We start from the raw sequence: 24,622 nt of genomic DNA on the forward strand, positions 1-24,622 counted from the left end.
GAAGAGATCCTTGCATTGCCGTTGCGTTGCTCCTGACGCTGATGCGGGTGAGGTATCATCCAGGCTACTCAGCTTTCTAGCCAAAATTGTACTTCTGGCACAGTCATTGGTCCATATTATCTTGCTGCATTGTCCATCCATGCTAAAGCCTCAGGCCTTTATGAACTATCATGTGTGCAAGACCAAGGGAGGCTGTACCTAAATGGATCCAGGAACCCATTTTTACCCCATCCTTTGCAGTTCCCCAGGATCAGTCTTCATCAAGGCCTCCTTAAATTTATTCTGCCTTCCCATGCTTGTGTTTGACATGAAAGTGGCCGTACCGTCATCGGAAGATGAAAGTCTGATGATCAAAGCAGGCAGCAATGTTAAAATGAGCATTGTGAGATGGCAGAGCTGGTAATACAGTAATTGGCGATGTGGCCTACTTAAAGTGATACATGCAAGTGCAGTATTTGTTTGCCTCTTTAGTATTTAAAATCCACAGAGTTTGTTCGGAAAGAGAAACAGTACCTCACCTGTAGAAGCAAGCAGGCATGCCATTGAGTGACGGTGTGAGAAACATGTGATCCCAAGGCTTCTGCCTCCTCTCCTCTGCAAGGCAGAGCCTCTTGGATTGCCAAGCTCCACAACTCAGTAAAGACAAGACGTTAAACAGCAAAGGAAGTTGGTATTTCCCAAGAAAGCACCAAGACGTGGAGAAGAAGTTAGATGCACCCTGTAGAAGGAGGTGGGGTTTCAGCCAGATGTGCCTGTGCACTCTGCTAATCTCTGGTCTGATTTCTCTGAGAAGTTTTTGTCCTGTACTAACAGTGCTTTGTTTGAGGCATGTCCTCTTCCCAGGGAACATCACGCCATGGATGTTAAATGCAGGTTGGACCTGCAGACGCAGCATATCCCTGGAAGGCCACACTTGAACACGAGAATTGCATTGTTTCACCCAGAAGAGTGCTGGCATGAGGCTGGGGAATGTGTCCAGAGCCACCGTGAGGGGGACGGGGCGGGTGCCCAGGAGGGGGATCTGACTCATGGGAGCTTCTCCCTCAGTTCCTGTGCGCTGCTGTCTCCACCAGGTGGAGGCTCTGACCACACCACTGGCACCAGTGTGTCACCCTGCAGGAATTCAGGAGATGGGGCCGATCTCTGCGTTAGCACAGTGTGAGCTCTGTGCTTCGTGGTCACAGTGCTCAGAGACATGGTCACCTCATGGTTCGTTGCGGAGTACTTCTGCTTCCAGGAGCAGGTACCAGTGCTTGAGTTAGCTGATGTCCTAGAAGCTGTGTGGTCCTCTTCTCTCTGTGTGCCCCCACCCAAAACCAGTAAGACTTGCTTCCAGCCTTGGGATCTGCAGAACTGAAAATTCACTCCTAGTCTTACTTATCCTCTTTTTGACACCTCTCCAGGAGTTGTGCATCAGCTCCAGCGGTGCTGCAAGTGCGAGAGGAGTGACAGAACCAGGTCTGGACACGGTGGTGCTGGGGCCTGATTTCTTCCCTTCACCAGTCAGTGTGTTCTCTGTCACCTTGGATCTTGGGGGGAATTTCTGGAGAAGAGATATGTTCTGGATCTGCTGCTCTTCATCCTCATCTATATTTGGAGGCTCTTTACGGCTGCTCAGAAGCAGGGGAGGCAAAACTCAGCACAACCCCAAGCAAGTGCAGCATAACCGGCTTGCACGGGCTGCAAGCTCCAAGGACCAAAGGGGTTGGTAAAGAAACGATGCTTTACTGGGTCACCTCTCTTGGGTCAGGGCATGTGTTCCCTCATGGCTTGATGCCATACTGGATGGAGATGTGGTGAATACTGTCTTCTAAGTGAAACCTCGTTCTGCTGTGGCTATGCATGTACTTCTCTCTGTCCCATCTGAAGTTTTCCAGTGTCAGTAATTTCCTTTTCTTTCCTGTTTTGCTCCATAATGTTGGTAGCGTTTGCCCAGCCGAACCAGGAGGCTTCGAATTCTACTGTCCCATGAGGATTGTTCCTTCAGCCCAGCTCCCCCCTGCCATGCTGGGGACAATTATACCCAGGTCAGCAGAGCATCACTGCAGCAAATTGGATAACTGAGCTTCATTGCCCAGAAGCCTGGACTGATCCTAGTTTGCTCTGCAGGAGCACTAATGGGATTTCACATGGGACCAGAAGAAAGATGCTGGTTCTTGCTAGGACAGCTGTCTTCCACCATTCCTGCCACCTTCTCTCCAAAGCTGCGTAGCCCCCAGCAGAAGCACTGTGTGAGCTTTTTGAGAGCTCAGGCCTGCTGGCAGGGATTTCAGTGCTGCTCCGCGGGGTGTGCTGCCAGCAGCAGCTCTCTGTCAGCCCTGCACCTCCTGGCCTGGAAAGGGACCCACCTTCATGCTTGGGGAGCTTTTTGGTTGCAGTGTCCAAGCAGAGTGAGAGATTGAACTGTCACTGGACAGTCACTGCTAGCAAGAGGCCAGTAAGAGTTGATCCCATTGCTGTCAGGATGGTGTTTTGTCATCTTCAGACAAGTTCTTCTGTGTGGTCTGTCCATCAGTCCTTTGGAGGCTGTCAGAATGGAGGTGAAGCAGATGTTCTTCCCTTGCAGGGAAGGTAGAAGAGGTCCATTGCCTTCACCTGCTGTTACGAGCAGCTGGTGATGCCCCTCTCGTGCATCACATGAAGCAATCAGAGTCTTCTGGCTCCTCTCCCCCGTGTAGCACATCCAGAGGAAAAGGAAGGAGTGCTAGGACTGTGTTGCTGTTTGATTGCATTTATTTTAAGGTATTCTGCAGTGCCATAACATTCCTCTGAACATTGAGCAGGAGAGAGTCTGCAGTTGAAGTTTGGCTAAAGCTTGACTAAAGCCAGTGGCTAGAAAACCTCTGAAAGGTACGAAATAATAAGAGTAATGTGAGAACACAGCTCTTCATTCGTAAGTGGAAGAGCAGTGGCCAGGACAAGGTAGCTAAAACTGCTCTCAGGTGGTGTGGGACTGATCCCAGCCTGGTGCGAGTCAGCTGAAGGCTTGCATTTGAGATGGTGTTTCCTGCATTTTGGCTTGCCCAGTCCAGATGCTGGGGCCCTCGGTGCTGTGAAACAGGGTCTGGCTCATGCAATAAAACTCTGGCACCTCAGGGTGTCAGCAGAGAATGTGTGTCCTGGAGCTGCCGTGGCCAGAGGGGGCAGGAGCCGGGTGCAACACGGGGATGCTGCCAGAGGCAGCTACAGCCCTTCTGTGCATACATGCATGTGGGTGTGTGCGCATATACGTATACACACATTTATATATAGATGTATTGTTATTGCTAGAGATACATAAGAAAAAAAAAATGCTTATAATCTATTCCCTTTCTGCCACATTAGAGCTCTTTCCCTGGGATCCGAGCGGGATGCGGGGCTGTGCAGGGTCACTGGGCGGTGCATGGAGGGGCTGTGGGTTCACCTCCCTGACACACCCAGGACATCTGCTGGCTGCTGCCTTTCTCTGTCCTAGAAAGTGCCTGAAGACAGAGGATGTCTCTGTTTGTTGTAAAATTTTTGTAAGGTTGTTGTAAAAATTGAGCGTTGCTATGTTTTTTATGGTTTTGCTTATTTTGGTTTTGAGAGGATCAGCAGGTTTCTTTCAGGGCTTCTGTGATGTGAAATCATGCAGAAGATGGTGACTGAAATATTTGGGATTGGTGTCCTGTACACCAGGTACCTGCTCAGGCTTATGAGGCAGGGATCAATGTTGGATGAATAGTATTGCTTTCGGTTAATATTTGCAGGTTTAGGTCCCGCTTAAGGGCACACAGCCCAGTTACTTTCTTGGCAGAGACGGATCCAGAAAGTCAGCATGTGTGAAAAGTTTTTGAGAGTCGATTGGTCTGATCTAATAATTTATATATTCCTACACCTTCAGGCCATGAGGTCTGACCAGTGCACGTCTGTACTGAGCCCAGTAACCCAGGGCCAGACAGATGTGGATACTCTGGGTTTAAAGACCTGGAGAGATAAATTCTCCCTGAGCACATCCTTTGGAAAATGGTTGTTCCAGTGGACCACCATCTGTGCTAATATTTCATGCCTCATTTCAATTGGTTCCAGCAATGAGCTCGTACTCTACTCTTTATTGCCAAATGAAGGAAAAACAATATTTTCTCCCCATGAAGATAATAATATGCAGCAATCAAGTAATCTCTCAGTCTTCCCTTTGGCATGAGAAATGCATTGAAGTTGTTTGGTCTCACAAAGTTATAAAGTCTCTTTTCCTGGACTCGAACCATTTCAGTGCCTCTTTTTTGAACCGTCTCCAGCTTTTCTAATCACCTTTTAAAAACGAAGGCGTTCAGTCTGTCTGCAGCATGCTGGGACTTGCTTTATCACGACTTTGTACAGGGAGAAAATTGCCTCCTTGTTCCATCTCAGGTATGTGTATCTGATAATTTTGTTAGTCCTTTAGGCCAGTGTGGCTCTGTGTGGCTGCAGCCCGACCTGCCTGCTGGCATCACAGCTGAGTGTGTGGGTGCTGCTCGTGGGTGCACCCATGCTCCTGGACATGTTTGACTCTGCTACAACTGCTTGTCTTGGGCAGAGCCAGCTTAGTGATGGATCCACTGGCATTGGTGTCCCTTTTCACAGCCATTGGTCTCCACCCCTCCATGGGTCACCTGTGATTTTTAGCAACAGCTATGTTAAATTTAATTCCAGAGCATTAATAAATCTGTCCCATGTGAACCATTTCAGGAGCCCCATGGAAATAGCTCTATTCCAGGAGCAGTACACTTGAGGACAGCGTTCTACCTTGTGTCACGTGGCCTGTTTGTTGCTTCGTGCCACGTACTGCTGATTTGTTCTTTATCTGAATGTGGTGCAATGCAAAGCTGGGTGCTCTCAGGTCTCTTATATTCTTACTCAATTTATAATCTCCTTGGAAAACCGTATCCTTAGCCTCACTGCTAGTTGTATTAGCTTTTAATTCCACATCACCTGGCTCCTGTATTGATTTTTATGTTGTTTTGTCCAGGATTAGCAAGTACAGGTTGCTGTACCATCTATAACAGGGAATCATACTGGATTAACTCTGATCTTCCTCCACTGTCCTCACCGAAGGAGGGATGTTTTTTTGCTCCACCCAGTGGCTTTTCACACCTTCTGAGTTTGGTTGATTTGCAATTAGTCCCACCCTTTTCTGATTGCTGAGTCTTTTGTACTTGTGCTCCTGGCTGGTCCCTTTCCCTTGGCTTTAGAATGGGTGCTCAGCCACACTGTGGTCGGGTGAGATTGATGGACCTTTTGGACATCCAATAATATTACCATAAGATCATCCAGTTTTCGACCACATTTTCTCAGTCTTAATTCATCTTTCTGACTTGTAAAAGCCCTGGATGATTTTGGGAGCATTGGTGGGGGGAGTATGTGTGAGGAGGATGGGAGTGAGTGGGGAGGCAGGTCAAGGCTAATTCTCTCTGTTTAGGGGCTATTAATTGTACATTTCATTCCATAATGAGAATGAAGGGATGAATAATAAAATATCTGGTGATGTGATATGACTGACCCATTTTGAAATAGCAACTCCATGTCTGTGTAGGAGGTTGTGCAGTAATTATTGCAGAAGATTGTTCTCTTCGTTCATCTGCTCCTCTCATCTCCATCCTCCCAGGATTACCCGCTGGGCACTTTCACCTTCAGTTGCAGCATTTTGATTTCTCTACCAATCCATAACCAATATCAGAAACTATTTTAGGTGTTAGTTGTTCTAACGTTTTAATTCATGCTTTGTTCTGACTTTATATGATGTTCCAAGCAGTAGGATTTTCTTCTCTTTCACTATTGCATGGTCTAATAACTCTCATCCATAAGTTCAGCCTATTTTTCACTTAATTGTATCTATTACTTCTGCTTTAAAAGTTTTCAAACACCTTTGGCTGTTCCCAGTGTTTACATGATTCTAAATATGTCACAGTCTTTAAAATCTCTCTTTCTGGGTAGCCTAAGCTATTGTTACCTATTTAGTTCTTCTGATTTCTGCATAGACTGAACCAGCAATTATTTTATCTTTGCACTACATGTTGGAATTTATTAATAACCAGTCTTAAAAACAAGGAACCCATAATGAGCAGTGGGATGGTGCATTTGGAAAAGGCTCCACACTCTGGATTATTACCTGGTCCTCATCTGTCGTGCTCAAAATCCCTCTGCCTTTTGCCACCATATCGCTTGTTGATGTTGTTTTACAGCTTGGGGTGTGGGGGGGTGGGGGGGTGTGTTTCCGATTTCCTTAATTTTTTTCAGAGGTTTTGAGTATTTATTTAGTTTGTTTTCTCCCACAAATTTTCAGCCTTCTTTCTCCAAGATGAAAACACATACTGTTCCCTTCACCTGAAATACAGTGGACCCCTCCTTTCTTCCCTCTGCCTTTCCCCATCCCATCATCTTTGATACTTGTATCTGTCCATAACGTAATAGTCTCCCTAAATATCATTACACTACATATGAGCCCCTTTGATCCTATATGTTAAATAAGGCCATACAAATACCATAGGATGAGAGTTAGGTTACTCTGAAGGGTTAAAAGAGAGGCTGTGACAGTAGATTAACCTGTGGAGAAGTGCACAAGGGGGAGATAGCTCCAACTTAAAAATGTCAGGAGAATATGGTGTTTCTTCTGCATGGACTAGTCCTGGCATAACATTTGGTGTCAGGAGTGCTGGAGTTGTGCTCCTGGCCTGCTAGGAACCAGGTAAAATTCTGTGCTCTTGTTTAGTGGTCCAGTCTGTTTATGACTACTACTGTTGTTTGTGATGGTTATAGTTATTTTCATTACTAGCAAATAGTTTTATTACTTTTGTCTGGTTAAATTTTAATTACTTACCATATATGATAGACACACATACCTACCCATACTTACTGTAAATAAACTGCATTAAACAAAAGGGCTTTTAATTAGGTCTTAGTGATGAGAAGGTGAACGCTTAACAATGAGGGTTCATATTTTCTCGTCTTTTCCCCCCATTCAGGGAGTGTTTGAAGAGGAGCCCGCGGAGCCCGAAAGCGGAGGGCTCCGATTCGGTGACATCCCAGTCCTCACCCAGTGAAGAGGCTGGAATGATGACTGAGGTGAAAGTGAAAACAGAGGTACCAGATGACTATATCGAAGAGGTGATCTGGCAGGATGACACCAAAGATTCCAAGAAGAACATAAAAGATGGGCCGGGAGATGTGCCCGCGGAGATCTGCGTGGTCATAGGTGGGGTCCGCAACCAGCAGACGCTCGGTAAGCTATGGGGTAATGTGCCCCATCAATCAGGTCCCTGAATCCATGGTGTGGGGAGAGGAGCAAAGCTCTGGAGGGCTATTCTGGAAGCTCGGCTCTGTTGGAGGGACCAGAGCCAAGGGGCACATCAGTCCTGGCTCAGTTTTATTGACCTCCATTAACTTTTGCTGTCTGTTTGCATCTGGTCACCCCTAAAGACTCCAAGGAGATCAGGGTAACTGTAACAAAAAGCTTATTATCTTCTTCTGATGTGTTAAATGATTTGCCCATCAGTCAAGTGCAAAATTCGTGGCAAATGCAGGGCTGGTGGTGGGTATGTTGGGTGTAGATGAGGAGGTAGTCAGGAGGAAAGTCTGAGAAACCGTTGCAGTGTTTAGAGGAAAGTTGCTTTGGGGAAAGCGGATGCTTTCTGTACATAATTAGATTTAGCTCAAAAACAGGTTTTACAGGTTGCTGTTTGTTTTTCTGACTGCTAGTAACATTGTGGGAATAATTTTGACTTTTGGCTGGCTCTGGTGTGCCACTTGCAAAACAGCACTTCCTATCCCCACCCCACCTCAAGCCGTGATGAGAAGCTTTTTCTTTTTTTTCTGTGAACATCAGACTGCCCTCTCCTGCTCCAGGGAAAGAGCTTTCTGTGGGATCCTGGAGAGGCTCCACTCTTGCTAAAGCGACTCTTAGCCTGGACATGGAGCATGTCCCAACAGTGACTCTGAGAGGAAAAGGAAGTTGCTGATGAAGAAAGAGCAGTTGGATCATGTTTCCTTTCAGGGACTCAGGAGAAAGCTGATTAGAGCTTCCCAGTGTTGCTCCTGGGGTTGGTTTGTCTTGCAGGGGGAGAGAAAAGAGGTATTGCTGTTAGATTTTCTCCTGGATTTTGCTTGATCATGGTCCACACTGGTGGAAAGAAGCCCTGGAGGGTGTCATGAGCTAGTGACTGTATTGGGAGCATCATTGTCCTGCCTGTCCTCCCTTCCCCAGCAGGACAGCCACTAAGGACAGCTGGGTGGGAGGGTCAGAACATCTAGGGAAGGCCTAAGAAGTCCATAACTGGTTCCATCTTAAAGATTTTACAATTTGGAGGACATACCCTCTGTATATTTGGAGGTTTTGTGTCCCCACAGCTCTTGAGAGGTTGATTGCTGTGAGGGCAACCCTGAAATGCAGAGGCGACCCTGACACCCTAGGAGAGATGTGTGGAGAGACTGTTGCTGATCGGAGCTTCTCCTTCAGCCGTGGTCACCAGCCCTTGATGAAGCATCCAGATTGGGTGTCTGCCATGTAGGACCCTCTTGTCCCCATGGCCTGTGGCTGGGAGGCAGCAGCTGTTCTGCAGATGATGTCCCCTGAGTGGACTGTGCTGTTGCACAAAGCAGGGAATGTGCTTTTGCTGTTGGCTAACTTGGATGTACACCATCGTGTCATACCTATGGAGAGCGCTGGGGACATGCTGGGGTGAGGGGGGACACTATTCAACATGTAGGCGTCATGGGGAGAGGGACAAAGAGTTATTTACCAGTTAAAAAGTGGTGGTTGAAAGCCGTAGAAAGTAAACTGGAGAACTTCTATCTGGAAGGGCCTTTTCAAATGAAATGTGCATCATATTTATTATTTTATAGCCTCGTGCTGAGTTTCTTTAAAGGCAACTTGGTCCTGAGGCGATTGGCAGTTGGCAGCTGATTCCTTTGTGAAAAGAGCCCTGTAAGTGCCCCTATTCATCCGCCATTCACATAACTCTTGTTTGTTGGGGAGGTGGCTCTGAATAACTTTTCTGTTTGGCCACCAAATACTGTGCTCTGTGTGGACCGACCATGGTGCCCAGATATCAGTTCCTTGTGGTTTCTTGAACTGGCTCCCAGTCAATTCTTCTGGTCCCCTCTGTCCCCCCACAGAAACCACAGACAGGCACTATTTCCATTGCTGCAGATGTGTGTGTAACTCACCCAAGAAACATCCTGTGCCTGCTGCTTCACTGACGATTTCGGCTGCTGCTCTGGAACAGCCCAAGATTGCGAACAGCTGAAGATGCCGGTGCCTCCTGCCTCTGGAGCAAAGGCTCCATGCTCTCTGCTGCTGCTTAGCAGTACTTCCAGGAGTTTTTCTCCCTGAAGCCTTTCTTGTGATGTGGTCTGATAGCCCTGTATCTAAATCACTTCAGCTGTGCAGAAAGACAAGGCTTTGGTAGGGTTTTAGTCACCTTCATCAGGGAAGCTGAGATTGGAGGTGTCAGAAATGATTATTTTTTTCTAGGAATTCATGGTGCAGGATGAGGTGGGGAATCAGAAGTAAATGAATCCCTCTCCTTTGTGTGGAAATGCCTACCACTAGACTGTCTCCTTTCGTGATGTGCTGGGGATGGTCAGTCAAACGGGGGATGTGTTGTCTGAGCTGGGGCCACGGCTGTGTTGAAGGCTTCAGGGCACACGTGGCTCCAAGGGACAGACAGCTCTCCTGCAGGGCTCAGCTTCAGGACTTGGCTGAAATTTGCATTAGAAGATCTATGTCTCCTGTCTGAGACACACATCTCCTGCAGGAGCATGCTATATTTATATTTTTAGTAGTTACTTGGAGCAATTTGTAACAGGGATTCCCAGCTCAGTTGCTGCTGTTCACTTGTAGTGTTTTCATCAGATTAGGCCTTGTGTGTGCTGCCTCCTGTTTGATTACACATTCACATGTCTCTCCCCGCACTTTGGACTACTCCAGATTCTGTTTCCATCTGTTTGGAGCAGCCCAAACCCTGCAATGGATGAAAGTGGATGCAGCGAAGCGGGATGGGTGGTGGCAGTGGCTGCAGTCCCCCCACTGAAGAGCCGGTGCTGATGTTTGTGGGTTTGGACCATTACCCTTTCATCTGCTTTTCCACAGAAGTCTTGCAGGCTCTGTGGGGTCTCATGTTGGGCATCCCAACCAAGCAAAGAAGGCCAACAGAGTGCTTGGCCGTATCCCTTTGTCTGGTCAGCAGCAACTGCCACTGCGGATCCTGCTCTCCTGCTCTCCTCCGTGTCCACTGACCTGTGTCCACTGTACACCCCACGGCCCTGTCAGGTCTCCCTGCCTCATAGGTGGTGTGTTTCTCACCCTGCACAACTCCAAGATTCAATATTTCCTGTTCTTTTCTTCTTTTTCCTTGCTAGCTTCACATGCTGGCCTTGGGCCAGGGTCATTTGAAGAGCTCCATTGAATTAACATTTCTCAGGGCAGGGGTGTCAGGGCAAAGAGGCAAGAGAAGCTGTCTAGAAGGAAAAGAAAATGGCACTTGTCTTGTAAATCAGGAGAAAGGGGGAGAGACTATTTGGCTGATGGGGATCATTTTTTAATGTTGGGAATACCATCAGGTCAGTATTTGTGTTTTGGAGGGCTTGAGTTATCTGTGAGTTGATCAGAAGTTTTATACAAGACTATTTAAGTTCCAGATCTGGTCCATGCTTTACAAGAAACATTTTGGAGAGTATTTTTCAAGTAATGCATTAAATCAGAAATGTTTCAGGACAAAGTGAAGAGTGAATCCTTCTGCTTTGAGACTTATCAATCTTACATGCACATGCTCGATTCATGCCCGTGATGCTGATGTCTCAGTTGCTGAGCTGCTCAGCATATGTAATTCAAGAGCACTTTAGATTCTTCTTAGTTATACCAAATGAAATAGTACTGCAGAAGCCTTAAGAAACTCTGTGTGACCTCTGACATCTTGATAGTAAGCCAGAGGGAGAGATGGGTCTTGGAAATTTTTAATAGGCTTCAGCCATCATTATTCTTTGGAAATGCATCCACTTTAAGGGCTTTTTTCTGATTTCTTTTTGCACGATTTAGATGGAAAAGCAGTGGAACGTGGCTCTCCCGTTGGATATACACGAAATCGATATTCAGGGACCTGGATTTTTGACCATGCATTGAGATACACGTCCGGTATGTGATGGAAGGGTGTGAAAGTCTAACCAGGGATCAGGGAGCAAGGGAAAGCTCTGTATGCAGCAGGTGTGTTGCCCAAATTCCATCTGCAAGGCTCAGGAAAAGCCTGGCAAGACTGAATGCACCAACTAACCAAAAACCTTTTCCATCTCCCCTCCTACTACGAACAGCTTTAACCTGCATGAGACATCCCGATGTGGATAAAGTCCAAGATAAACCATGACCACGGTGACAGTGTCCAAGGCAACACGGGCATGCTCTTTGTAAGGCCTTAATACATAGCCATGTCTTATTTTTTCCCTCCACTTCATCTTTCCTTCACTCCAATAACACATTTATTGTGGGAAGTCATCCCTCCTTTCTTTAATGTGAGGATCTCTGCCTTTGCCCCCCAAATCGTGGTGTGTTGAGTACACAGTCGTAGCTGTTGAGTTGCCTCTTGGTGCCTGCAGGACTTTAGAACTGTACTGCACCTCCCTTACACCCTCCACAAACGCGCTGCCCTCCTGGTCCGGTGCTCCACCATCTGCACGTAGAAGGGGGGTAGAAGTACCGCCCCCCCCTTGAAGAAGATTACCCCAGCCTTCCCTGTGTTGCATTTGAGACCTGAGTGCTTCAGGACATCACAAAAGCACTGCCTGTGGGACACACTGGTCCCTCCCCTGCCTTCGGCTCCTGCCCTTGCTTTCCAGGCACAGCCCCTCGCACAAGGGGAGCAGCACCGGTTTGGTTTTGTATCGGCACCACACTGTCACTCGTACAGGTTATATATACTCTTCTTGAAGAAGTGTAGTTGGGAACTGTCAATGTTGGGTTAATGGTTGGACTAGATGATCTTCAAGGTCTTTTCCAACCTAGATGATTCTGTGATTCTGGGTGGAACTTCTGCACAGCCAAATGCATTTATGTGCCACAGACTATCTCCAGAGAAAGGGGCAAATGTAAGGAAAATGGGAAAAAGAATTCAACCTAGAGTCCCTCACTGTTTTTTATCTGTTTTTCCAGTGCTCTGTGTACACACAGTGCTGTTTCAGGGTATGGGTGGGCGTCAGTTGCATTTTGCTGTTGGTACAGCTGAACCTCAGCTGTTGCACAGAGGTCCTGGTTGGTAGGGCCCAAGTGATGGTGAATGCGCTCGTCTTCTGGCAGTGCTGCTTTGGGGCTCCAGCTGGAATAGTTTTCAGGAAAGAATTTTGGAGGTTTGTGATTAATATAATCAGTCCTTGAGCATGGAAAGTGAGGGCTGGCAGATGCTGCTGACTTGCTGATGTCCAGGATTTCACTTAGAAAAGCCTGTGTGGGGTGACCACAGGTGATGACTGTCCCATATATGTATATACATATATAAAGTACAACTAGCTATGATAATTAAAAGACTATGGAGCAGATCAGACATAGTCAACTGACTATAATTACCAGTATTTTAGAGTATTTTTTCAGATGTGTACTCTTGTGCATCAGACTGTAGCAACTTTCAGCATCAGTGACAAAGTAGCCTCCCAAGCTCAAAAGACAGTCCCAAGGGACGCTAACAGTGATGGGCAGGGAATTCAGCGCTGTTACAAACTCAAGGAGGGATGTTTTCTTCCCAAGCTGTAAGCACTAGGGCATGGGAAGGGAAAAAAAGATCACGCGTATAGCGTGTTCAAAAATTGTGGTTGGTTTTGTTTCTGGAAAGAGCTCACTTTGAGTAGCACCGGGTAAGTATTGCTGTAAAATGACGTTTGGGAATATTGATTTGGATGTGTGTATGAATGTTTTGTTCTTGTTTGTGGCTCGTCCCTGAGTTTTACTGTTTTGTATGGTCAGGAAAAGATTGTTTCGAGGTTGTGTGAGGAAGCCTCCATGGAAATGAAGTGCTGCATTCACACAAAGTAATATTCAGCTCTTCGTTCTCCCGCCTCTTTGTTCTCCCACCTCCTCTTCCAATAAGAGCTGTTCTCGCCTTGCCACAGAGCACAGATAGGATCACAGTTACTTAGCTGCTGATGGACAGCTAAGCAAAGCAATATATTTTGCAAGTGAGAGCTTGAAAGGTGGATTTGTAGCCTGTTCACCAAGTTGGAGTGTGGAAAAAAAGGTCGAATCAACTTAAATAACAAATCTAAGGAAATCTCTGTCTGCCTGTCCAATAAACAGAAGAGGCTAAATTCATTGCATAATTTCATCATTGCAAATGATTCTCCCAGCTCTGTTTCTCTGGTTTCATTTCAAATGACTGTTTGCAGATGTGTGTTTTCTGGAATTAGAGACACAAATTGAGAAGAGAGCCTACTGTGGTCATGTGCTTTTCCTTAAAAAGGTCAAAAGTTCTATTTGTATCTATTTGGTTTCCTCTGGGTGGATATTTACCAAATCTCTGTGGGTTTCTTGAGAAATTTGTACGTTGTGCATTTCTTGAGAAATTTTGAAAACTCCTTGCCTCAAGATAACACATTGCCTTCTTTTTTCAGTTCTAAAGATTTTTTTTTTCCCATCTACTAGGAACTTACTGAAAAGTAATTCACGGTTATTTCTGTCCATAGGAAATATTAGTCATTATTATAAAATTATAAGTCAGGCTATTTTGAGAGTGGCCCTTTCATGTTAGCAGATTTAAAAAGATATACTGAAAATGCAAGTTCAGGGTAATATGCCAAGGAATCTTAAATAAGGCTGAAAAAAGAATTGAGTCTGGGATAGTGATTTCCTGCATCTATCTCCATGAACCTTCCAAAAAGTACTTTGCTGCAAACTGCATTCTTTTGTCCCCAGTTTATGGATAAGTATGTGGTGAGGCTGTTTTTCCTGATCTGATATGGTGATGTATACTTTTCTGTCTTGTTTTCCAGGGTCTTACGAGTGTGGAATATGTGGGAAGAAATACAAGTATTACAACTGTTTCCAGACCCATGTGCGAGCACACAGAGGTATCTCACTCCTGCTCAAAGCTTTGGGCATCCCGGGGTAGCATTCAGGTTCAGGGACTATTTTCAGGAAGGTCTTGAAGATTGCTCTGCTGCTTCTCTGTTCATCAGTAAGGCTTCTTTCAGGTGGCTCATTCCTAAGATGAACTTTGGAGCTGGGTCCGTAGGATGAACTTTGGGCCTGTTCCTAGGATGAGCTTGCTTCTTAGGTCAGGAGCAGCTCCTGTGTTCGGTGCAGTACTGACTGCATGGGGCTCTGGGAGCATTGCTGTGTGTTGGGGGAGCTGCAAATCAAAACGTGTCTCCTGGTAGATACCACTTGCCAGCAGTGTAGTTACCACCACAGGGGTAGGCATCCCCCTGAGGCGCTCCATGCCCCTGCCCAGCCGGGTGTTTGGTCCATCGCTGCTAAGCCAGGATGGGGGGATATAAAGTCAGAAATTGGCATTGCTAGACTGCTGTATTTTTATGTTAAAATGAAAATGATGCTTGAACTCACCCCTGTACCCCTGCTGTCAGCTGAGCTCACTTTCCAAGTGAAATATCTCATGCTTAGCCAGGAGTGACTTTGAGTTTTCTGTAAGGCTGGCCACTTCCATGTTGTGTAATTGCAGAAATGTGAAAGTTTTTCTTGGTGTTTTATACCATTAGCTTAGTTTGTAGAATTTGGAGAAATACGTATCTGGAATAGCAGAACAACAGGGACTTTATCTCATGAGCCTTTCAGTGGTTTTTATTTTCTTTCACCTGAGTTGAGCACTGAGGTCATTGTGTCAGACTTGTAGGAGCATCTGCTTAGCTCCTCATCTGTAACTAGCAGTATCAGCACACGTGGTCTCCAATGAAACGTTTGACTGGAATGTCTAAAGGAGCGTAAAGGAAGCTCCCAATGAAAAGTTTGAAAATCCAGAAATCATGAAGGCTAATGCAATATTAAATTTTAAATGTGTAAACTCTTAGAAATCAGCAAATGCACAGCTGAAAAGTGAACGCGCATCCTTCTCAGAATTTTTCACGGTCTCATAATACATCCTTTAATTGCATGGTTGCATATTTCGCGTGTGCTGTTTAACATCACAGAGCTTCTTCTGTATCCTTGGATACATGCAGAATTGTTTTTCGATGCTGGCATTCCTTTCTAAATACCAACAAAATTCCTATAAATCCTTTAAATTTAACTACAAAGTAGCTTCACTCTGCAGTTTAAGAAAAAAAAGTCCCTAAAAACATAGTGAGCAGCATTTATTTGCTGACATGCACAATGCTTTACCGTTGCACCACAGCACTGCAATAATTTTGCAATAATAATTGCAGTATTTAGATTTGGAACAAGGATTGCTTTTATTTTACTTCTCATCCCCAAGCACTGGGGGATCCTTAATTCAGCTGGAATTTTAGGGGCTGTATTAGCATGAGGTCATCTCCTAATGTGTGATCCATTTGATTTGTACTTATACATTTATTCTTATTTTGATCAGGAAATCAAGCTTTATATTAAATGGTGTGGGTGCATCAGCTTACACATGTACAATTGATATCCATAGTTTAGCCATGAGCTCAGAGGAGACACGACTTTACCTTTTTCTTCCAAAGCCTTTTTAATGTGTAGCTATAGAAGATGGAAATTTTCAAAATTTTGAATGTGGAAGTGTATTAGTAATTTTCACATCAGTGGTGAAGAAGCACAATTTATATATGTGAAACTTAGAAAATGTTGGTTTATGTGGCTGTACAATTATATGCATGTAGTAGTAACATTTCAAGTGCATCTGAATTGCCTTAAGACAATAAAAATAAAAATGAGATACTTATGTACACTCTTCAACAGGAAATCAAACTGAAAACTCGATGTAACTCGCTAAACATGATTATCCCAGAAACAGAACCTGAGCTGGCAGTTAAATCAGTTGGGAAGCCTACCTGTCTGCAGAGAAATAATGCACCATTGAATGTGCATGTGATGAATAGTTAGGAAAAAGAAGAAAGGATTATATGGAGGAAAGCCCAGTGTGATACTATCCAGAGGGACTTGTACACAGAACTGTACCAGTAGCAATGCTGGAAATAGCGTAAGACTGCAGGACTGAAAGAAGTTTTTGTGAACGATGCTTTCATTGCCACGTGTATCTAAGGAGTCACATAGAAGAAGTGGCTGGTACTGCGCCATCATAACAAATGTGAGATAACTTGGTGGTTACACATACACCAAGGATGTGATTCTGCACTCTGCATGTTCTCTTTGCGTATTTTTTGTCCGTGTCTTGGGATAAAACCACAAGGCACTGACAAGCCAGCTTTCCTAGGTCTGCTTGTCCTCGAAGCACTGAAAATTGAGCTCCCTCGGCCGGTTACGTGCAGTTATCAGCTGCCAGAAATTCAGATCCTGAATCTTTCCATCATTTCTTTTTGGCTGGGCAAAGGAAGGAGCCATGGTGCAGTGGCAGGATCTGGCATTTCCTCTTTGCCTGATGCACTTTCTAAGCATCAGATGGTTTCCCTGTGGCCTGGGCCACCCATCAGTCATTGAACGTCTGCCTTTCCCTGGAGGTTTGACTGTTCCTGGGTAAACTCACCAGCTCAGCATCAGAGTTGCTAGAGCAAACTCAGGCCCCTTTTTCTTTTCTTTAGATACTTTCTTCTGGGGCTTTTTGGACATTGCAGCAGAAATACCTGCTGTGATTTGGTGAAGGATACGCCCTTCCCCTTGAATAGCCCTCTGCTTTTTGTTTTCTTGTGTGGTTCCTGTGTCACTAATGATCCCTGGCCAGGCTGTGGGTTGGTCCTACAGATGGACAGAGCTGGTGATGCAAAAGGTTCAGCCCATGGGAGAGCAGATAGTAATTGTGTTGATCTGGTTTGGACCTTTGGGACAGAACAGCGGGGAAAAAGCATCTGTTTAGCTGGCCCCACTGTCGCCATTCAGTGACAACTTCTGTCCCCAGGATGGGAGGTTTGGAGGTCTCAGTTGTCCTTTCCTTGAACTGGGTTAATTTGAAGCTGGTTTTTGTACATTTCCATGTCCAGTTTGGAGCTGTAGCATGGGAGCCTGGGGCTTGTGGCTCATGGTCAGAACAGGTGGGAAGTCTGTCACCCTCTCCGCTCTTGCAGTCAGTCCTTACTTGTCAGCCGCTTGTTTTGCCCTGTTCAGAACTTCAATTTCTTCTCATCCTTTGAACTGTTCAGTTCACATTAAGATTCTTGCATTGGCAACATCATGTTTTTCTCTGTAATAATCATTTTGGGAGAAATTTCCTAGATTTGTTTTTATAACTCCACCTGCCTCCTCCCTTAGCTCTCCATGGTAGAGAAGCTGTGTTGGAAGTGACCTGGGTTCTTCAGACTGATTTTTTTTTTCTTGTTTGCCTTCAGGAGTGGGTGTTTTCCTATTGGAAAACAGGGAATTTTCTTAGATTCTTGAGCATTCCCTGTGCTGCTCAGCATTGGCTGGAGACTTTCAGGCAGAGGTGGATCTCCTCACAGTTTGCAAGTGCAAAGGGTTGAGGCAGCTTTTGTTCAAGATGTGCTGCCTTGCAGGGGCGAGCTCCCTTTCTGCTTTGGTCTGAAAGCCAAGATGCAGGCACAGAAAACCCCACGTAAAGGGTTCTGCAAAGAATTAGAAACGTACATAAAAAAAATCTACTCACTACGTTTTATCAAGGAAGAAATGAAAAGGTTGCGTTCCTTCCCCTTTGCCTCCCTAAAATGCATAAATAAAAAAGAAAACCAACCCAAAAAGTTATGTTGCTGAACTGAAAGGCTCCTTTGTGAGCTGTTGAGCAGCTCTGCAGGATTGTGGCTCCTTCCTCCTGCAGAGCTGCTGGAGTTCAGCTGGAGCAGAAAGGCTGCACATTCCTGGTGGCGATGGAAGGCTCTGTCCCAGCGATCAGCGCTGACAAACGTTACTGCTTCGCCTACATCCAACGCAGGCCTTAAACATGTTTTGCTTACAGTGCTTTTTGTTTAGCTGTGTGGGGTTTTTCAAGTCATTAAAAGGTTTGGATTGCCTTCAGGAGTTAGTCAGCTAGAAAGTTTTGTTTTATACGATTGGGTCGTATTTAAGCAACATGAAAGCAAAACATCTGCATGTTTTGAGTCAGAAAAATTATTTTGTTTTTAGATAACACCAAAAAATGGCTGAAATTAGTTTATTAGACTTTCAAATAGTAAATTTAAAAACCTCTGGGCTGAGGCCAAGCAAGGGAGACTTTTACCCAAAGGAGAATTCTTCAGAAAGCAAATGAAAGAAAATTGCTAGTCTCAAGTTTAACCCTCTCAGGGGTTAACCTCTGTCCAAATAATTGGTGGAAGTTCTCTGTTTCCAGATAAGCTTTTCTGGGCTGAATGATGACTTTACTCAAGTTGTTTTTCTTTATTATTTATTTACATTATTTAGCTGCCATTGCCTCCCTCTGAACCTGTCAGCTCTCCATTACCTTCCCGCATGGGTGTGCCAGCTGAGGGGCCAATCTACCATCATCAGAATAGATGCTGAAAGCACTAGAGTAGGGTTGTTTTCTTCAGGCAGTTTCTAGTTTAACTGATTGTTAAAAAGCCTCTCAAAGATTTTAAAGTTTCAGATTAATATTTTCCAAGAATGGGTTCTGCTCGATTCAAAAAATATGAAGAGGAAGATTACTTGTTCAAATTGTGAATATGTAAAAGAGCATTTTTCCAAAGTGTACATTTTTGGAGTCTTTAAGTTGGAGGAGTTCGGTGACTGAAAGGATTTTGAGGTGAGAAGTTGAAAATTAATAACGAAATAACCATTCCTGAGGAGAGATGGTGTTTCCAAGCTGAAGAAAGTTGGGCTTCATTTGTATAATTATCTGCGACTGAAAAATTATAGGATTTGGGCGGGGGGGGGGGGGGTGTCCTTTGCCATCTGTGCTGCATCCCAAACACCCATTTTCATTTTTAACTGTGTACGTTTCCCAGTCTGCAGCAGATTTTTATAAGAGGTGCAGAAAGTTACTTGAGACACAGGAGTTAACTTGCCTATTTGCCAGCTTTGCTGCTGCCTCCCTACTCACTTACTCTTGCAGCTTTCTCAGAAATTGGTCTTTTGTTTTAAAGCTGTAATTACTTGGTCTCAGCCCAAAGGTGATTTAGAGTGGGCTGTTAGGGGATTTTTAGGTTTTTTTTTTTTTAATTCATGAAGACTTTAGTCTGTCTTATGACTAAGAGTAACATTTCTTAACACAGTTCAGAAATGGCTGCTCCTTAAACCTTTGTGTTGCTTGATTCTTGTTAAGTTTGACTAAAGTACTTTAAAAAGCTGTTTAAATGACAGAAATGGTCTGGTGCATGCATAGTACATATCTTTCATGGTTTATTTATGCCAGGACAGCATTTTGCAGAACTCCATTGTGCCATAGCTAGCTTTTTCCTTGAGTGATAGGTGGTAATTCAAACAAGTAGCAGCTGTGGAAAAATACAGGGCTTTGACTGTCGGGGTTTTGCATCTGATACTGAGGGTTTCTGATGGCCCCTCAGTTTATGAAGTTGTGCCAAATTAATATCGTTGCCTGGAAAAGTGATCTAATCAGGCAGGTTAATCAAGTAGAAAGGTACAAATTCACAAACCCACAATCATTTGTTTTTATTATTTTTAAGAAATAAGGAAATTAAATGCAAACAGTGTTCATTACTTAAGGTTGCAAATTTTAAATTCAAAAATGCTGTGACATTCTGCAGCTGTGGTTTTTAGAGCAATGCAAGCGTGATTCCAAGAGACAGACGGAATATTTTGAAACGTAGTTATGTTATTAGATAATGTGACATACAGTATATGCAGTTTAGGATGAATATGAAACACTTCAGAATAGCTTGGAAACCCTAATCATTTATGATCCTCGACTTGTAACATTGGGTTTTGTTTTCCAGCTTGCAGCTTTGCCCGTTGCATCCATTTAGGGCTTGAATGTGGTCTTTGCTGGGCGCTTCTTGCGGTCCCAAGTGTTACAGCGGAGGGAGCTTTTTCTCCCATCTTTTCACACATGGCTTCAGTAAGACCAGGACAGAATAGCCCCAGGGGGGATTCTCGTGGCCCATCTCTTGCAGAGGCTTTGCACAGCTGTGTCGTCTCCCGTGGGAGGCTGAGCTGGGTGCACTGGTCACCGCTCGCTTTCCTGAGTTGACAGCACCTGCCTAGGAATTAAGCACACGAGCAATTTCAACAAACCTCCGGTAGAAATTAGGCAGCTCATCGTCACGAGTTCCAGTAGTGACAGTGGGGCTGCTGGGATGTGTCTGGTCTGTGCCCACCTCAGGCAGGGCCTGGAGACATGGCACAAGCCGTGGGCTGGCAGGGCCCCTCTCCGGGCAGAGCGGGGAGGCGGCTGCTCCAGGCCGGGCCAGCGGGCAGACCCTTGCACCCCAAAGCCCTCTCAGGGCTCCCTAAAGCTCCTCGGAGCAGGCACCCTGCGTGCAGGGTAGGAGCATCCCTTCCAGCCGTCCCGTTTGGAATCCAGGCCCCTGTGACACCTTGGGGAACAAGCGCCCCGGTTTCGGCGGCGCTTCCCCGGGACTGCGGGCGGCTGTGTTTAACTAAGAGCGTTTGGGGTGACCGGGCTCGGCCCCGCAGCCTGTCCCGCCGAGGGCCGCCGGCCTTCCACAGCCCGCTCCCGCCGCCCGGCTGAGGGAGCCGGCACCTTTCGGCACAGGCTCCCGGGAGGGGCTCTCGCGGCCGGAGGAGAGCGAGCGATGCGCCGGGGGCGGCCGGACGCGGGGCAGAGTCGGCCGCCAGATCTAAGTGCAGCTCTTTCTCTTTGCAGACACCGAAGCTGCCTCAGGTGAAGGAGCCTCCCAGGGCAGTAAGTACTCCTGGCGCTGGGGGTGCGTGAGGGGGGACCGGGCCCGGCCTGCGCGGGCGCTGCGGGTGCCTGGCGGGGCGCAGGGCCCTTCCGCGGGCGCTCTCCCCGCGGGGCTGCGGCCGGGCCCGCTGACCGCGGCATCCCTCGCCGCGCCCGGGGGCTGTGGCGGGGCGGGCGGTGTTCGGAGGGGCCGGCGGGGCCCTTCCCCGCGGTCCGGGGCTGCGGCGCGGCCGGCAGAGGGCGGGCGGCGCCGCGGAGATGGCGGCGGGGGTGGGCGGGAGCCGGCGGGGCAGAGCCGGCGGAGCGGCCGCCTCAGGGCGCGGCCTCCGCGGGGAGAGGGGCCGCGGCGGAGCCCGGGGCGGGCGGCTGTCGGCGCCCTCCCGCCCTGAGGGGAGCGCGGTGCCCGCGGCGCCTCGGGGAGCCGGGCGGTGTGCGGAGACGGAGGGGGCCGGAGCCCTGCTGCCTCAGCCGCCCCAGGGGATCCTGGCGCTGCCAGCCCATCTAGTGCGTGTGGTCAAGCTTGTAGGATTTTCCTACTTCACACCTAGAATTTGGGGCTGGGGGGTGGGGGTGTCCCTGCCCTGAGGGAGGACGCTGATAAAGCAGAGGGGTTCAGCAGAGGCCCCCGGGCTGCCGAAGTGAGGAGGGGCAGAGGCAGCGAGGCCTGTGCAGCAGGGGAAGAGGTGACAGCGGGAGACTCGGTGGCAGCATGACAGGCCCTGTGAGGGGGGAAGATGGCAGCTCACAGTGGAGGGATAATGAGAAATAATGGACGTCAAGCGGGAGGAAGAGAGGCTGAGGCTGCGTTGAAGGAGAAGCTTTTCCCCATGCTGTGGCACAGGTTGTCCAGGGGGGTTGTGTCTTCTGCATCCTTGGAGGTTTGCAAGACCAACCTGGATAATGTCCCGGGTAACCTGGTCTGAGTGCAGAGCAGAGCCTGCCTTGAGCCAGAGGTCAGACCGGAGACCTCCTGAGGTCTTTGCCAGCCTGGATTTTGCTCTGATCATGTTAGGCAAGAGCCACAGTTTCCATTGGAAAGGTAAGGTACCAACTCTAGTGGTTACAGAGGGCAGTTTGGGAGCACCAAACTTTTCCTGTGTGGGTATGAAAATGTTAGTAAAGAAAAATAATAATTAAAAAGTACAGCCATGCCACTTGAGGCCAGTTCTGTGATAGGTGAAGAGTTGGGGTTAGTGGGGGGGATTCTTGGCTTTCTGTCTGCAGAAGGAAGCAGGACTGACTTCAGTGGAGGTAGGGGATGAAGATCCTCAGCTGAAGCATCTCAGTAGCCATCGCACAGTGTGTACCCTCCCCGGTGCCCACTGGAGGGGAGATGGGCTCTGCAAGGGGGACTTTTCTCTTTCCATCAACCCAGTGACATGCGTCCAGCTCTGTGCAGGGAACAGAGACTCCTTCCCAGGCCCCTGTCACCTCCCTTGCTGTCACTTTTCCAGTAGGTGTTTTGCTACCCATCAGTGTTTTACCCATCCTGAGTCTTTCCAGGCTCTTCTGGCCACCTTGCTCAGAGTTTTGACACTGGGCCCTACTGTGTTCGGGCCTAGGCTGTGTGCATCCTGGGCTTGTGCAGGAAGTGGACATAGTATCCTTTTTTGCCAGAGCTTGGGAACCACCTTGTGCAAAGCGGTGTTTTTCTCTATAAGTCATTTTTTCCCCTTCTTGTTGCAGGATTTTTTTTGGCTGAGAAAGACAGGGCACAGTGAGGTATGGAGAGTAAGAGGGGAAGAACCAGAGGGTCCATGCCTCTTCTGTGGCAGTTGGATCTTGGGGATCGGCGAAGAGTTGAAAATAACAGATGGAAGCTCTTGGGAAAGAGAGCGACAAGCAGCTGCTCTCTGCACCAGGCTTCAGAGGAGCTGCTGTGGTAGCAGTGGAGCTGGAGCAGGGAGCAGTAAGAGAGGCAGGGACTGCTTCCATCTTCATGCAGGGCTGTGCGAATCTGGCTCCCTCCCCTATGCAGCAATTACTGAACCCCCTTTTTACTTGCCACACTCATTGCTATCCCCAGATAGTCTCCTCTAGCTGAAAGAGTTGGAGGCAAGGCCAAGCCACCAGAGCAGGGAAATGGGAGCAGGCTAGGGGATGGGGAAGTGAGATCCACCATGGCCATTTGCCCTGGTGGAAGAACAGCCTGTGTGTATCACCTGCCTTAGAGAGTGAACATGAAAGTGCTCGGCCAGTGCTGCTGTTCCTAAGTGCAGATGGTTGTAATTTCCTGACAAAGTCATCTTCCCCTCCTTGCTGCTGCAGTGAAAAAGCTCAGCTGTCTTCTTTACTCCCTGTGCCTTCTCCTCTGGGGCTGGGTTAAATCCCTGGCCTACCCTGGTTGCCTCTACAGGGCTCTTCTCCTTTTTCCACTCAATGGCCCTCTTGTTGCCTTGTCAGTCTGTTTGCTCCTCATATATTTTAGGAATTTTTTATGTATCTTTCCTTTCCTGCTATTTTTGTTTTGCCTGCTGCTCCACTGCTGTTCCTCTGCGACCCAGTTTGGCTGTTTACACCCTCTCTATTACAGACGTCTGTGTTGTTCAAATCTTCCTCTGCTATTTCTATCTCATTTGGAACCTCTAGATTTATGGTCTCTGCAGGCATGGTTTGCTGCCTTCTTCCAGAATTTCTCAATATTTAAGGGGTACGGCAAGATCTTGTTTTCTCTCATGTGCTTCTCTCTGGGGCATAGACTGCATCCATCCCAAACTGGTGTAGATGAGAAGGTCTCTTGTCCAGCAGTGGGTCTTTGGCATTAGTTCAGATAACTAGAACTGCAGGTTTTTAAAAGCAGTTCAAGTTTTCTCCATAGTGACTTTCTGGAGGCAGCTGTTACTCACGACGACAGTGAACACCTGAAAGCTTGGTGAAGGCCACCTGGTGTGCCAAGTGAGGAGACACCTCAGCTGCTGCCTCTGGAGAGCACAGCACAGGCACCTGGGCTTGGTCCCAGAGCAGCCGAGCTTTGGTGGCAGTCAGCTGTGTTGTGCTCCCCAGACTTACCCTGAGAGCACCGAGTCCTCTTTGTTCTTGGGAGGCAAAGTCTGCATCTTGCCATACGGGGTCTGAGAGCGAGTCGTGCTTGGCCTGTCAGGAGGATGTTACTGACGTGGTGGGTGAAGCTGTGTTGTAATGTGCCTCAGCCTTCAGGTTGGCAGAACCAGTGGTGATGGTAAGAAGGGGCTGCTGTGGGATGGGCTGACCTGGCCTTTTTTGCCTGGGCGGAAGGGAGCCATGGGGCAAGCTGGATCGCAGCTGAGGCCAGTTGTTTACTTGCTGTCTGCTTAAAGAGGAAAGACAGTGGTGTTTAGAATTTCCAGCTGGGAAGGCACTTTGAAGAGTCCCTTGAGGAAAAACTGTTGCGCTTGGTTATTTTCAGCCTTCGGGGTTTTTAGTCTATAGATTGTTTCTCTGGGACTCCCTTTTTGTTTTGTCCCCGTTCTTGTAGGGATGCAGATCTGTGGTATTGAAGAGAGGATGTGCTCATGGGGACGTAGTTGCATGGCTTTGAGAGCTACTTTCCTAGCCTTGGCTCAGGGTCCAAGACCAGAATTCCCACATGTAGAGAGAAGAAAACAATGCAACCCACAGTGCTAATGTGTTAATAAAAAGGCTTGTGTAGCTGCTACCAACTTTGACTGGCAGGGAGGAGGAGGGGAGGAGAAAAGTTTTGAAAAACACTTTCTATCTGGTATTTTTTCCTAGGCAGGCGTGGCCAGTTTGACATCATATCTAGGTCACTGACTGTTCCTGTACAAGAGTCTGGCAGT

The 24,622-nt window shown here is 47.1% G+C and overlaps 1 protein-coding gene across 2 annotated transcripts in view; it reads left to right on the top strand.

Moving 5' to 3' along the window:
• Positions 1-24,622, top strand: part of ZNF618 (zinc finger protein 618) — a 163,027-nt gene that overhangs the window by 78,031 nt on the left and 60,374 nt on the right. Inside the window, exons 3-6 of one of the 2 annotated variants that reach the window (XM_074924112.1) lie at positions 6,960-7,216; positions 11,030-11,125; positions 13,960-14,037; positions 20,808-20,846. In XM_074924112.1, the coding sequence (XP_074780213.1) occupies positions 6,960-7,216; positions 11,030-11,125; positions 13,960-14,037; positions 20,808-20,846 (470 nt within the window). The remainder of the gene's footprint in view (positions 1-6,959; positions 7,217-11,029; positions 11,126-13,959; positions 14,038-20,807; positions 20,847-24,622) is intronic. The other variant, XM_074924113.1, reaches the window with a different exon arrangement.

The sequence above is a fragment of the Athene noctua genome, chromosome 20, assembly GCF_965140245.1.
Source record: "Athene noctua chromosome 20, bAthNoc1.hap1.1, whole genome shotgun sequence".
NCBI lineage: Eukaryota > Metazoa > Chordata > Aves > Strigiformes > Strigidae > Athene > Athene noctua.